The 16,953-nt window shown below is 29.3% G+C and overlaps 1 protein-coding gene across 2 annotated transcripts in view; it reads right to left on the reverse strand.

Annotated features, from left to right (window-relative positions):
* Nucleotides 1-257: 257 nt before the first annotated feature.
* Nucleotides 258-16,953, reverse strand: part of LOC123290904 — a 478,701-nt gene continuing 462,005 nt past the window's right edge. For both annotated transcript variants that reach the window (XM_044871275.1, XM_044871276.1), the window contains exons 5-6: nucleotides 1,698-1,914; nucleotides 258-438 (exon numbers count right to left, since the gene is read on the reverse strand). In XM_044871275.1, the coding sequence (XP_044727210.1) occupies nucleotides 271-438; nucleotides 1,698-1,914 (385 nt within the window). In that variant the 3' untranslated portion in view covers nucleotides 258-270. The remainder of the gene's footprint in view (nucleotides 439-1,697; nucleotides 1,915-16,953) is intronic.

Below are 16,953 nucleotides of genomic sequence, written 5' to 3' on the forward strand. Positions count from 1 at the left end.
GTGTGTGCACTTGCGAAAAAATGATTTGGAGAAGGCTGATATTGAATATGTCGCTCGTATTGGGCGGCAGCAAAACAGCTCACCACACCACATCCATCCCAAGATTGAGTGAGTATTGGAAAACAAAACACGCTCAAATGAGTATTACATTTTACTAATGATTGTTCCCAAATTTACGACGATTATTTCAACTTCAAGCTCTCCAGTTTTGTTTTTTCTTAGCGATGCGAATGTTAATGAGGTGGTTTTTTCTTAAATTTTAGAATTCTACTAATATACATAGATTTGCTTTAATTGCGGTTTTAATTCTGCCGGAATTGTGTATACTTCTGTTTCTGGTTTTCTTTTAACTAATCGTCGCCAACGACCACCAATGTTTTTTCTAAAACCTCTGACAAATCCTGGTCTTTCCGTTGATAAATTCTGCACAAGCGTATCCTATAACAATAGAGAAAAACATTCATCAGAAAACATTTATTTATGAAAATAAAATCGATACTTAGAGGTAACACGAGCATATTAAACACTAGAGAATTTAAAGTAGAGGGTAAATATTTTGGTGTCATTGGCCTTATTCAATATAACATAGGGGCCAAACTACCACTTATTTTTAGTTTACAGGGTTCCGTATGATATTTTATCGTCTACCGTAGCGTATTAACTAGCTTAAGACTATTTTACGTTAAACTTTATCCGAAGTCTCGAAAAGAGCTTGAAAGCAATACTAAAAAAAAGATAATATTTCCTACTTGCTTCAAATGTCTTAAAAATAAGACCATATATTTTTTCCTAAACTTTACACAGAAGGAAGTAAGAGGAAAACTTGCAATTGTTGAGTAGAAAAAAAGGTACGATATATTTAATTTAAAAAAAAGGAAACTTAGTAGCAATATTCCTCAATTCTTTAGAAAGATAAAATAAGAATTCGTAGATTTTACCTATTAACAAAATTAGGTACATAACGTGTTAAATATACAAAACCTTGTTTTATTCGAATTATACTCGCACTTAGAATACTTTGTATATAATGTGCAATTGGTTTTTATTTATTATTGAGAAATGGTAGTCATGACAATTCCACGTGAATTAAATAAAAATATTTAGAACAGACTTCTCTGACTCAATGCATGCAATTCCGTGATATTATTTAATTTAACAATAAATTGCTACAACAACTTTTATTATTGAAACTTTCTACTCCCAAAAAACCAATAACAAACTTTCTTTAAAACTTATCAATTATTTCAAGTAGAAAGGCAAACATGTAAGCACTTTGTGTTTTACCAAATGTCTACTTTAAATTCCTTATATAATACAAAATACGTTTCATACAAAAGTAGTATGTTTTTTATTTATAGAACTTAGAGAAAGGTAATTATTTTAAGTATTTTAAATTCATAAGTAGATAAACAGATACCCTTGAATATTTTTGTACCAGCTCGCGCTATAAAGCATTTGTTACTGGTTATAACTGGATTTCTTAATTATTAATTTTTAACGGTTTCGAACTTCCTTTTTGCTAAGCGATTAAATCTAACCTCAATTTTTAGCATTGCTCTTATGTTAAGCTAACTTAATTGTGTCTTAATAAATTCAATAACTTTTAGAAAAGTTATGTTGAGATCAAAAGAGTGTATTCATGATATTTAACGTTAGAGTAAACCTTAATTCTATAAGAACATAAAAGTGAAACAAACCTGGTCATTGCTGTACAGGGTATATTGCGGTGGGGGTGGTGGTGGATATTGCCATAAAAATTGTCCACGATAAGCTAATGGTTCCGGTGGTAATGGTTGTGGTTGAACAGTTAACGCTAATGGTGATGGAACTCCTGTTGTACCATTTGTTGCCGTTTGTAAAACCACATCCGTTGGATGAACACTGTTACTATGTTCTTCACGTTTACGTAATTTGCTGCGAACAAGTCGAATAGCAATCATTGTACCGTTACTTCCAACCATTTTATAAATTTTTTTAATAATAGGACTCCGTGATTGATGACAAGATTAAAAAATAATTCAACAACTTTTCACACAAAAGTCACCGAAATCACAATATTCAATAATAAATTATAAATAAATAAAAGTTTTCTTTTTCTAAGTGGTTGGTGGGACACTTTAAAGCTCAATGAACTGTTTTCTATAATAATTTTTAACTGCAAAACAGTTAAGAACTGGTCACACACAAGATCACAAAAACAAAATCACTTGTTTAATTTTTTCAGTAAAATATATAGTTGAAGCACTATTTCACTTTTAATAACTTCAGATGTTGTCCAGTTTTTCTCAAATAATATGACTAGAAAATTATTTCCAAGAGCGTCTAGCGTTTAAATAAATTTGAGCTAAACAAACTCTAGTTGTAATTGAACTAATTTTTTGTTTGATAAAGTTTTGCTAGATTGTGCGATCTGAGTATGGATTGTTACTCCACACGCGTTGATCTGAAGTTAAAGTGAAATCGCGCTTCTGTATATATACTGTTCATATGACGTCACAATTCAATGGTAACCATGAAGTAGCGTCGCACTCACACATACATGTGCATTAGCATACAACAGGTTTATTGCGACGATTGTATAGTAAAAGGGGGAGAGGAGTGTCTGCCGTCCATGTTTTTTTTTTGTATGCACACACACTACACAGTCTATCGTACGTACATTCGTGCTACGTCGTGTGATGTCGTCACTACTGTATTAGTTCTACTAAAATTGTTTTATATATTCTATGATGCTAATAAAATTCACATGGGAAATCACACAAAAAAATATGACTCGACCACAACAAAGTCAGAGAAAAATCCATAAGTTTTTTCTTTTAAGTTTAAAAGTGTTACGTTTTTCCCCGAAATAAAGATTTCCACAACAAAAAACGTCTATAACCATAGACTATGGTTATGTTTTGTTGTTGTGGATAGAAATAAATGCGTGTTAACCCAACTGACTTAAGTTAACTAACTGAAGAGAAGAGAGTTCACTGTTCTGTGAGAAAGAATTATGAGGCCTGTACCTCCACCGGATATGTTAACGAACTACAATATGTGTACCCACCAAAAAAAAAGTGTGTACGCCACACAACCTCTATGTACGAACTTCTCCACTGCACTTACTGAGACTTGAGAAAAAGTATATTTTTCAAGAACAAAAATATCTTCTATCATAGATTACATTTAGATTTCTTCTTTGTGGAAAATATAAAAGATAATTGCGTCTTAATACGTTTAATTTTACTAACGTAAAATAATTCACTGTTCTGCACAAGAGAGACCTGTGCGATACCTCCCAAAGAATATATTAACGTACTACTTCAAGTATGTCACCAAAAAATTTTATAGCCACAAAACAAGAATATATTTATATGAGGATGTGAAACATCCTATGCCGAGCTATAAACGCCCGTGGCTCGTAGTCGTCGGTCTTTGCGTACTTTATACCGCGCATTAGGCTGTCTAAGTGATTGAAAACAATTGGAAGAGTTTTCAATAACTTTCAATTTATTGAAAACAAAAGACAGTCTGATGCTCAGTACAGAGTACGCAACGACCGAGGACTAGACCTCACCTGTTTTCCTGCTGCCCTTTCCACTCAAGTTTTACGTTCTCATATATATACCTATATGTTCTTGCCACAGAACTTTTGATAAATCGCAAGAGGGCTTTATCAAAATCTTGATCAAATTTTTGTTTTCATATTAGAAATATCGACATTGACACACCTATCCAGGATTATAATTAAAATTGCTACTTTTGACACAACTTCTATACTCAACTAAATATATTATTTTGTACACAGAAGTAAAATGCTATTTTTTATCTCTGTTTTACCCAAATATGTTATATTATTATATTTTTAACAAAAGGAATGGTTGATTCCTTTTTAAAAAGTATTTTTAAAACATGGGTTCTTGAAACATCGGTTTCGAATATTTTGAAGGTTATTAACCATTTGAGTCAAAAAACTACCTACAATTCAAATTTATATAACGATTTATATATATAAATATATTTTATAGCTTTGCTGTGCTAAATTACAGAGAAAGAAAAGAAAAAACGCAATTGAAAATAAATATGTTCATTTTCTCACAGAAATCAGGAAAAACTAAACGATAATTGACATTTATATAAATAACTCTTTTCCGTGTTACTGTATAGAAAAGTTTTTCCAAGGAAGAAAAAAATTATTTATTCTTCGATTTTTATAAGGATAACCCATTTAAAAAGAAAATTTATATACCCTGTGGACTTTTATGATGTTTATGCGATTTCATTTTTGTGAAAACCATTCATTCTTCGAGAAAATAGCTCGCATAAAAATTGTTTGTCTTTTAATACAGAATATTTTTCACCGTCAATAGGGGATCCCGATGTCGAATTGGCCATATTACCATGTAAAACTAGACTTGATACAAAATTTAAAAGTGAAATTAAAATTGATTAAAAAACAAAGTTATAAGCAATCAAAGATTGCATTCAAGAGTTGTCCATCTCCTTTTAGCAAAACAAAGTTTTACATGTAATCTCTATGGCGATACCCACGTATGACGTCACTAGTATGTATCTTCCTTTTTGCTTAAGCCATTTGAAATGTTCTTATCTTGCATACTAGGGAAGATGTTTAAAAACCAACTTTTCTGAACGTCCAGTGAGAATGCTTCAAGTAAAGTGATAAAAAAATTTAGTCCGATCCCCCTATTTTGTATCAATCTCCGACCGTCTGTTTAAATAACTGATTGTAAGATAAAATAATGACATTCTGGCAATCGGTAAATTCGTTATACACAAGAAAATGAGCCAAAAAACTTTGAAAGTTAAACCTATATCTATCCTAATAAGGTAAGCCTAAGAGACCTTGAAAGCTTAGTTTATATACATAGGGTATAAAAAAAAAAATTGCAGAAAATATCTACGTATTACTTGTATCCATCTTGTACCTACATATGATATCGGAGGTCATATATTGTCATCGTGGTCACAACAAGGCAAAATTATCCATCATGTTTTCCACGATATGATTATGTGTTGGAAAAATATAGCAAATAAACAATGCAGAGTAATATATTATTTGTGTATAGGGTGCGGCGACGGTTTGGTGGGTGAGACACACCAAACAGAGTTTTTACAATATTACTATGGGAGAAACGAAACAAACACGCAATGTCTGCCTGATTCGCTATTTATATATAAACGTATTTATTTACTGCAATAATATTAAAAAGAGAATAGCTGATGATTATAGAGGATACCACATTGCGAATCAGGGTTGGAAAATACTAAATATCATTACAAAAAGGGATGCTAAAAACACAGAAAAAAAGATGCAACTGTAAAAAGTAAGAATTATTCATTTTTGGGATAAAATAATTTTATATTTTGCAAAATAAATCTAAATTCATTCCAAAAGTTTGAAACTCTCTTTCAAATGATTATTAGCAGAACGTGAGTAACTGTAAACTAACTTGTCCCGAAATTTTAATTTGGTGCCCATACATTTTGGCGGTAGATTCAAACCATGCAAACATCAAGATTGTGTTAACTGTAGCCTTAACCTCCGTTCAGTTTACCAAAATATCTAATGATTAGGTAAAAAGTAAATGGGAAATCCAAATATTTGCAAACATCCTAGTCTAAAATTAAACTAAAATTGAAACATAGTTCAATTTATTTGTAACATACTTTAAATTATATTATAACACTCTCTCGTGTCACCACAAAACCAAAAATAACTGTTGCTAAGTAGCAGTAATGTTTATAAATGTTAAAGAAGAAAAAAACCGTTTGCAAAAAAAATTTGATTAGCAATCTTAATATATTCTTTGTGATTAATGTAACTCATTGTTCATTTTATGAAGGACAGACAGACATCTTAAAATCCGTTAAAAATTTTACTTAGAAATTAATATACGAATAACCTTCACCTAGTCCATTAACCTTATACCATAATAATGATTGATCTTCAGGGTCTGAATTAGCATAGATATTTCATAAAAAAAACTTAATGATAATATTTAAATAAGTAATTATGAGAAAACCATTTCATCAGCAAAAATCGATTCATAATTATACTTCGCATAATTTTTACTTTAAACCAATCTATACCAACAACAAACATTTTTATAACACAGTAATGTTGTCCCGATAAAAGTATTTTTGATCGTAAGATGATCACAGGTGTTCAGATACTCACTTTCACAGTGCTACCTCGAAGGATAAAAGTATAACACTATTCACTAGATTGAGGAAAAATTTCCGAGGATTCTGCGTGTTTGATACATCGAAAAATTAGTTTCTAATTTTTCGAAATATACACGATAAATCGAAAAATTTCTTGGAATGGAATAGTTCATAAAATTCCTTTGCCATTCCCTTTGAATAAAACATGCAAGAAGATTAATATTTTCCAAAATTTGTAAGGTACTTTATTGCTCAGTACTAAAAAATTAATAAGGTTTGAAGTTTAAATTATCAGTATATTCCAAATTTTGCCTATTTCAATTTAGATATCTCAGCGCTAATTAAGTATAAGATGAAAACCAGCAAGGAAAGTCTAAAAACAATTTGCAGATGGCGGAAAATCCATAAGAATGATATGATCGAAAATTTCATTCGATTAATGCAATAAACCTGAAACCTGGACTATTAAAACCATATTGTTAATAACTTTTGACCTTTTTAAAAGAAGTGGCGTGTTATCAACAAATTAAAAAGTAATAATTAGGTATGTTTCAAATATTTCATAATAATAAAAAAAAAAGTTTAATATGTTTATGTTAAAAATAAAAAATAATGATTGTACCTTCGTTTTGAATCCATTTTTAAAAACAATTGCTTATAAAATTTACGTATGTTAACAGTTGTATTTAAAAAATCCAGTTTGGTTGTTTTACGTTTTTTTTCTGTGGTCTGTGCCCTTTTGTGTCACTCTATTAAAAGTATGATTCAAACTAACTGAACTTGCAACAACAACACAGAAAAAAAACTGTTCCATTAGATGTTTTTTTAAAAATAACAAATTAATTTTAATTGTTATATAATTAATGTTTTGTCATAAAATACACAGTAGAGTACAACAAAAATAATGTACACCAGTTTAATTAGTACAAAAGCTATCTCAGTTTCATTTATTTTCAAAAAGTTTAAAAAATTAAATCTTTACGCAGCCTTTAAGATGGTCGAACCCAGATATGTATTAATTAGAAGAAAAGAAATTATGTGTTTAGGAGTAACACGAATATCTATAAGGTATTTCGGTCCACATAATAGGGTATTATCGTTAGTCAAAAATAAATGATGAAATTTGAAAAAAGTTAAAATTTATGTAAAAATATATTTAAATATTCTGATTTCGAGTCATAAAAGCTCATTTTTCTTTTAAAATATTAAAATTAAAAATCGTAGTTTTTAAACTTATATCACGTGACCTAAAACGCGGACAAGCCCTGCTGTGGTGTCATATCGGTATGAGCCATAGACCATCAATTAGTTTAGTGTAGACAGCTGGGTATAATATATCCATAGATAATAAGTATGTACTTATATTTATTATAATCAGATATCTATGAATATATCTGTCAAACTTATATGTGTTATTTCGTATAATGATACCGATATTATATCATCAAATTGAATGCCCGCTTTTTTGACAGTTTAAAAAAGGTTTAAAATTTAATTTAAGTTTTTGGCAAGAAAGCGTGTGTATTTTTCCGAAATAAATTTTTGGTGGCTTTTTATTAGGAAAATCAATATTTTGAGGTACTTTTTCAAAAATAGTGGAATACCCTATTGGTGTTCGAAAATATTCTGGAAAAGATACATTTTTGTATCAAATATTCATTCGATGAATCCTAAATGTAAGTCGAACGAACAACTCAAAACTTTTCCCAAATTGATAAAGCAATTCAATTTTTTAGATTTCAGGAAACATTCAGAGTTATAAATTGCAATTTAAATCCTGTATTGGATTATTCAAAAAATCAAAAAACAGCTTGCAATAGATAACTTAAGTTATTTTTAAATTGCATAATTCTCAAGATTTGATTTAAACTTATCAGTAGACTACTAGGACATTTTACCATCGCTAACCTATAACATCAATCAGTGATTTATTGAGGCACTAAAGGGCTTTAAATTTTGTTTAAACATTATCAGAAAGCGACATTTTCCAAGATATTTCCAAAAAAGCGAGTCATGTTTCGTAACCTATTATAGAACTAATGTGTTAGAACCGCTTTTAAATTTTTTTTAGAATAGGTACTTATCTGCCAATTTAGAGGCAATTTAATTTAAGTTTTAAACTTTAATTAATGAACCTTTAAAAAAAATATAATACATAAAAAAGTATAGATAAAGAAATTTTAAAATAGCCTTCTCTATGGTGACATGTTGCCAATGATAATAATTCCGTGGTCATAAAAACTTTTGTTTTATTAGTAATTTCTATATTTAAATTAAAATAATAATTAAAGCATAGAAAATATTTATCATAATTAGAATAGACCTCAAACAAAATTTTTTTTAACGTATTTTTTCTTTTCTAACGTACTTTTTTTCTGTTGAATGAATGAGACGGCGCTGCATTTTAAATGATGTAGATATTCAACTATACAATGTTTGAAAACCAACTGCCTTGAAAGTAATGTACAATTTTTTATTATTGGACTTTTAGAAAAAGATAACAATAGTTTCTTATATATTAAGAATGTAACGTATTGTATACATATTGCTATCTCTTTTTATTGTTTCGAAATTTTATTTAACAAAATGTAAAAAAAAAACCAACCGATTGTGTTTTCTGTTCACATGATCACATCGTGACATAGTAACATTATATTGTAGTATATACCAATTAAAATATTAATATGGTAATAATTTTATTTTTAAATTTTTATTATTAAATTAATTAACATTGATGAGTGAAGTGAGTTTTGACGATTTTTGTGAAGGGGGATTTATATAATTTGACGACGTCATTGTTAATGCGGGTTGTGTAATACATTCATAAGATTTCTTTATACTAATTTATGTTGGCAATCGTTAAATGTATTAATTACGTATTAAGTCAAACATATTAAGTTAGTTTTAATTACCAATACATTGTCATTGATGTTTTATGACATGTCTTTGAATCCACGGCAATTATTTAGTTAATATAAATAACTTTTATTTTAAACCAACATGCCATACTATAAAACAATTTCTATAGTAGAAAGAAAAGCATCTTTCGTTGCCAATTTTTTCAGGTGGTTCCAATATATTCAAAATTCATTTACTTTATAGACCGGGATTCAACCCGAAAAATGCGTAGAGACTAAAGATTGTGTAAAACTATTCTTTTATATATGGTAGAGACTATGGTATTAATGCCATTCATAACAATTGTTGAGCTTGCTTCAAACAAGTGCAGGATACATTAGTAATTTACACGGTTACTCCATGAAATAACAATTTAACGATTTTCTAAATTACGTACAAATTTTAACAAAACGTATAGGCGATGACGAGATATGTTAGGTTATATTGGCTGTTTACGAGTGGCACACTTAGGCAATAGGACCCACTGTGATACCATTTATCACCTCTTCAATTATTTTCAGAGGCTGTATGCAACCCCTCCTTACATACACTATGCACTACACCAGACCATCACAACTTTTAATTAAATTAATTTTATATTGTGTGGGCGGGAATCGAGCCCGATGACTTAGGCATACAGCGTACGCAGTGGTTACGCTGCCACTAATCAACTCAGCCACTAGGGTCGAAAATGGCAAGACTTTTTAACTAAAATAAGTTTTAAATCCTGATTCATTATTAAGCGTTGTCAAACTTTCTCAGTTTTTTATATTTTATAGATCAAAAATATAAATTTAAAATATTTACTTTATATTTCATAGAAAAATTGATTTGAAAATTATTGGAGGAGCGAATAATTGTTGTTTTTCGGTTTTTTTTGATCGGTCACAACCTAACATGTGAATCAAGTTATTATGTTAATGTAAATAGCATTCAGTGAACCAGCTTAACTTACGAACAGCTTAAAACAAGCTTATATTGCATTTTAATTGTTAGGAAGTAAATAATTTGCAGTAATTTTAATTTCATAGAATATTTCATAGATTAGCAAACATTTTTATAAAATACTTAAAAATTTGGTGTATTTTTTAAGGTCAGCTCTAGGCTTTAATTAAAACACAAAACTCTACACTAGAACTTTAAACTTAGGAAGTATAGTTTTTGGATTGTTCAATTAAAAAAACAAATTCATTAAGAATATCAATCTTCAATTATAAAACTTCTGAAGTATGTATTCTTTTAAGAATAAAATCTACGTACCGACATCATTTCAACATCTTTTTATAAGGATGTTTTTCTTTTTTAACTTAAACTTACATTTAAAAAGATTAAATTACTTTCATTAATGTCTATAAATAATATCATTTGTTCAATACTAGTTTTTCACATTGTTCTAAAAACCTACATTTTATTAAAATGAACAAAAGAGAACACTATAGCTTTTTAATTGACGTAAACTACAATAAAAATTATTATATGGGAAAGCAATACAAGAACATTACCTTTACCTAGTTATTCCAATAATAATAATAATAATAATAATAATAATAATAATTGTGATTACTCTTATGAGATTACATCACAAAAAATTATAATGAATTTTATTCATTTTATTAAATTCTTCCTCGTAGAGATTATCTAAGAATTTTCAATGTTTGTTATTATTGTTTTTCCCCGTAGAAAAAAATAAAGTAAATAAACATTAATAATAGAACAGGTAATTTCATATAAATATTAATATGAAAAAAATAAAATTTATTTTAAAATTTCCCTCAACTAATAATAATTTAATTTTTTTTAAAACGTGAATTTAGGAGTATTAAAAAATAATTAGGTATATAATTATTTTAACAACTGCGATGGATCGATTTAATTCTATTAACGATTACAAAATGATGTCAATAAGATATTAACATTTCTAACTTATTTGAAACTAGAGTGATACCCACCCGCTTCGCTGGGTTTAAAAGTAAAGATAGGGCTTTTCATTTTAAAATCACGATTCACATTTGTTTCGTACTAAATGATTTATAACCAATGTGATAAAATGAATAACAAATATCTTCTATCTTAGTCCTACTTATTGCTATCAGTACGAAAAAATAAACTCTGCACTTGCGCTTATGACATGATGAAAAGGCCTATTGATAAAGATTGCTCTCGCTTATATCCTTTCTATAACACTCGATATAATGGTAAGGATTGTTTTACACAGGTAAAATATATGTATGATTTTCTATTTTTAAATGTATAATAATAATTATTCATTGAGTATATCAGAGAAGATAAAATATTTTATAATGGTTTTTTTTACAGAAATCTGTATATTATGGTAATGTTAAATGACTACTTTTACAGAAATCTGTAATTTATGGTAATGTCAAATTAAATTAATTTTTGAATTTTTTAAAATGTTTTATTAATATATCTTTATAAATTATATCTCATGTGTTATTCTGATATATCAGCTGTATTGCTGTACAGTTTTATTAAAAACCATTCGCTAGTTTTAGCGTAGAAGCGTAACAAACAAACAAACATTCTTACTTTCGAATTTATAATATATAGAGATTTATTTTAAGCCATTAAGTGTTACGTTCATGAACATCTACAGAAATTTTATAGGCGGATCGAATCTTTTAGAGTATGGATATTTTTGGGATTCGGGAAATATATGCCATAATAGAATATTTCTCCATTTATTTCATTGTAGGCAAAAAAAGCCCTTAAATGCCCACATTACTTGAAAAATTGAATTTGTCAATTTTTAAATTTAAAGCACTCTTCTTACATGGTATACAATTTTTTGTGGATATCACTATGTCAGTATTGGTGTGAACCATATATGTAATATACTCCTATATGGGCAGTTGGTACGGGAAAGAATGTCCAAACATTACGGTGCCGACAATATTTGTTTTCTCTCTCGTTCGAGACATTTTATCTATACTGCGCATGCTTGAGAATTCTCTAAAATATGTATTACATGCGCAGAGCTGACAAATGCGATCGGAAGAGTGAGAGAACGATACACTATCTGTTTCACTTAGTCCGAACGCCTTCCACTTATAGGAACTGACCATATATGTTTACGTATTACATATATGGTGTGAACGCCATACTGTAGACTGTATCGAGGGAATAGCAATAGTTATGGCGGACGAGTCAATGCAGTATGGCCGTCAGGCCCATAATGGTTGGCGATATGCACAATACTTCTGTTGGATATTTTCAATACTGTAATTTTTTACTTATAACATAGACACTATAGTATTTGTCTCTATACCATACCAGCATTGTAGTAAACGCACGAATTTTTTCCCGTGTATCATTATAAATTCGTTATTTATTTTTGAAAAATCTGGTACCCCTAGGGGCCTAGTACCCTTAATCCCTCGTTTCTTATTCTACATAAGTTTTAAAGTTATGCGAGAAGAATTCATAAAGAATGCACAAGTACAATATTAAGAATTTTCAAGGTAATCAACCATATATCGTATACATAAGTTATTTAGGTGGTGCTTTTTAAGTCGAAATATGGAATTACAGAAGGTGGCGAAGCTCAAAATGATTTATTGCTTAAAGTTTAACCCAGATTTAAAAATATAAGCTTCCCACGAAAAGTACACTTTGTCGAATTCATTTAAACATTAAAAGCCCAAATTTTAATATATATTTAAGTAATTTTTTTCTAGGGATATTTCTATTATAAATACGTTATCACTTTCGATTCAAGTGTTGTGAAAATATTTTAATTAATGAAAATTTTATAATTATATATATTTGTAAAAAAAATTACGGTACTTTTTTTATAATTAAAAAATGCAAAACTATAAATTACGTTAAAAAAAAGTTTATCACATTAATTTTATAAAAATAATTTATGTTTTCCCCTTAAGTGATAATATTTTTATTTTTAGACATGGAAAAAAAATAGTTTGTATTTAAAATACCATAAAATATATTTTGCTGTAATAAGTTAATTAATTTTTAAGCATAATAACATTATAATACCCTCAATATTATTTATTAAATGACGTACAAAATGATTAAAAAATATATCGTTACGGAATAATGGGAAAAAAATATTTTGAAGTTTATTTTTAGGAGCTAATAAACAAGTTTGGGTTGAATTATTTTGACGCAATAATCAATAATGCGAAATCTTTATTTTGAAAAATTTTAAATATGGTAGCAGAGCGTAGTTATCTATATTCAATTAAAGGCTTTTCTGGAGACGCACGCTTCACTTTTTTATCTATACATCATCTTCGAAGGGTTTTCTGGCTTCCGATATATTTTTAAATATCTCAATTGCTGTGATCGTTTTGAAAAAAATTTTGAACACAGCAATCGCATTGAGTTGATCAATTCGTTTGAAGTGGTTTTGAAATAGATATAAATCACTAGCGTCAGTCGAGTACAACGAATTTCAATCATTTCATGTGAATCATAATATTTGAATAATTCCATAATAATCCTTCGTGCGTACTAATTTAATCGATCAAAAATTTTGGATAAAGCACTTTCAACCAGTTTATAAAATACATAAAAAAGAATACCTTTTTTTTGAAACTATTATTATTTGAGAAGAAAAGTAAAGCCGTTTAACAATATACCCTCGTTTGCTGAATGATCTTAGGTACGTTAAGGAAAAGGAATAGTTTTCTGTAAATACAAAATAAATCGAAATTATGCCATAGGATTTAATTTTCTATCAGGGTCCGTTGTGATACCGAAAAAGGGTTGGCCCATCTCCGGCCACTACTCCATGAACCATATGGACCTGTTTAAGAACAGCAGGAGAGCTTTGACGTTGACGGATTTTAGGTCGGAGAGGTCGTCAAAGAGAGGCTGGCTTAAGTTAGTCCATCTCTTCATAAAAAGGGCTGGGCAGTGACAGAGAAGATGAGAAAATGTCTCCTCTTTCTCACCACTGTGACAGCTCTCTGCAGTAGTCGTGATACACTGCTAGGCCCAAGCGTTCAGCATGCCTGCCGCCCAAGTGTCCTGTAATAGCCGCAACAACTTTGCGAACAGAGGCCCTTGGAAGTGATATAAGCTCTTCGGTACCCCTGCGGCTTTACTCAGACCATATCTGTTTTGTAGTACCACAAGTACGTTCCTCCCTCCATCTAAGATTGGTCCTTTTTAAGATTACCTCTTTAAGGAGCAACTTGCAGTTCGCAAATGGAACTCCCGGATAATTATTGATGCTTGTGTCCGGCAGCATTGTGCCATTTTGAAATTTCCTAGAATGTCCCCGTGTCCCGGTACCCATACCAGGTTTACATTCATTTATTCTGCCAGCTCATTTAAGGACGTACAGCTGTCAGCAACCTTTAATGTTAGATAGACTGAGCTGAAGGATTTAAGAGCTGCTGTCGGTGAAGGTTGTCCCTGCACCTAAGGGTGTTCAGTCTTATACATTCACATACCTCATGAATAGCCATCACTTCCGCTTGATACCCGCTACACTGATTCGGTAGCCGAAATGATAGACGCAGATCGAGATCTTTAGAGAAGATCCCACAACCCACCCTCTTCGCTAACTACAATACTTAGGCAATTGGAAGTCCATTCGTTCAGAAAAAATCCGTAGAGAGTTAAGATTGCTAATTTTGCGAAATAGTAGAAGTATAGTTTTAACGATTTCCTTTATCAAACTTAGCAGATTATTTGAAAAGTATCGCGGCGCCTTAATACGCTTAATATTAAACTTTGTAACTAGAAATGGAAATACGTAACAAGTGATTCCGTTCACAATAAATTTTATTTTTAGCAAAATTGTATGCTGATTAAAAAAATGATAAGTCGAAAAAAATCTTAGCTACTGAAAATATTTAGTTGTTAATGTACAAAACTAATGACTGTTGACGTCAAACTAATCAGTTTATCATTTCAATATGAACTTCAAAATTATAATTTGTTTAAAGAGACTAATCATTGTTTTCCCATTTTGAATAAAAAAAATTACTCAGCAACTTGTTTTAAGTGGTGCCCAATTGAATTATAATTACTTTTTAATCGCATTACGATAATAGCTTTTAAAAAAATTATGTCATTTTCCATAGGAACTTCGTGAATGTAATTTCGCGATTAATCAAATATTTTTTTGTTTTAAAAACCAGTTTTGAACAGAAAATTCAATTCCTTGGAAATTTCTTAATTAGATAAGTTATTTTTTTGAGAAAATTTTTTGGTTGCAACAAAATTTCCCATGTTAATTATTATGATTCAAGACTATATTAGAAGATCCTGTGTCAAATTTCAATTTCCAAAAGTTAATAGGTTCATGATAATGGATCAAGTTCAAAAAAATAAGCAGGCACGGGCTCCATAGATATGTAGTCCAATACTGATAAAATTTCCTGTGATAAATAATTGGCTTTTAGTTATTAGAACTGGTATTTAAAAATAAATTGACAAGTTGGAAATTAATAATTTTAAATACCTTGTATGCTGTAAAAAATTATTTATGACGATTTTTGTTCTTTGAAATTAACTTGTTTTTAACAAAATTCTCAAGCGGACATTTCAAGACTTTTTTGTATTTTCAATATTCAAAACCTAAAAAGGAACTTCGTATACAAATTACGCAAACGAAAACTTTTGTAAATTAAAGTATTAGAAAAGTTTTCCCAATAATTCATTATTTATTTTTTTATTAAAGCAACACAAAAATTAGTGCAGAAAACATTAATTCAGAGTAAAATATTTGAGCCTTTATGAGTAAATAAACTGTTTTTGTACATCGCACTGAGGACTGTAACTATCTTTGATATTTCTACCTAATAGCTGTAGAAGTTTTCAAAAAATGATACATAATAATAAAATAATTTACAATGCAAAGTTTATTGCATCATTTTAAAATTTGTATTTAATAAGATAATTTCAAAATGGAAAAATTTTAGAAGTTTTTTAAATGAGCAATCATTATTAAACAGGAGATAATACTCATTCAATTATTTATTCAAATTTATAAATAATCAAAATTTTGAAGTCTGAAATGAAATCAATCCATACGAGTTTCTAAAGTTCTTTTTATTTTATCTTGCAAATTTTGAATATGCGATGCAATTTTGATTTTTTGAATTTTAAAAAATAGTGTCGTATCCTTTTGAGCTTTGAATATTAAAAATGTCGTAAAATTATTTTTATAATTTGTGGGTTTGGTCACCTTATATGTGAAACATTATGGATAATCCCTAGAGATAGAGGCTCTATCTCTCTATAGCTGGGCAGACTTTGACTTTGGTTTACTCTCTATAGCTTTTAACAAGAAAGGTATGCTCCGAAGTGTTAAAAATAGTTTAAATACAGAGTGCTACCTGTCTAGAATCTAAATTGAAAATAGTTCACTGTTGTTAAAAAGGATTACAAGAATAATTTTAATTTACTATACACATGCCAATAATAAGGTTTGTGGGTGGGAAGAATGTTTTTGGGGATAAATAAGTTATTTTAATAATGAAAAATACCATTGCTTTTCAGTCTATAAAAAGAATTAAATTTATATTAAATTAGTTTTTTCCCAGATAAATTTTTAATTTAAAAAAAATAATTTGTAGGATAGTCTGTATTTACACTGAGTGAGTCTTACCTCAGAACATACTTCTCTTGCTTACTCTCATTGGCGGATACGAAAACTACTTGGAGAGCTTAATGAGTAAAAAGAGTAACCGGTGCCCACAAGTGGATAGCGCCATAAAGTAAGTCTGTTAACTAGGTAATTTTTTTTTTTCAAATTTATTATACCTATCAGGAGCCAGATTAAATTGCTCTACTTTGGCGGTTTTTAAAGGACGGCGGAATAGTTTATAGCTTTAGATATTGTTAGACGAATGGCACATGTAATAAAAAATAGACGACAGTTAAAAGTAAATC

The sequence above is a fragment of the Chrysoperla carnea genome, chromosome 1, assembly GCF_905475395.1.
Source record: "Chrysoperla carnea chromosome 1, inChrCarn1.1, whole genome shotgun sequence".
Lineage (NCBI taxonomy): Eukaryota > Metazoa > Arthropoda > Insecta > Neuroptera > Chrysopidae > Chrysoperla > Chrysoperla carnea.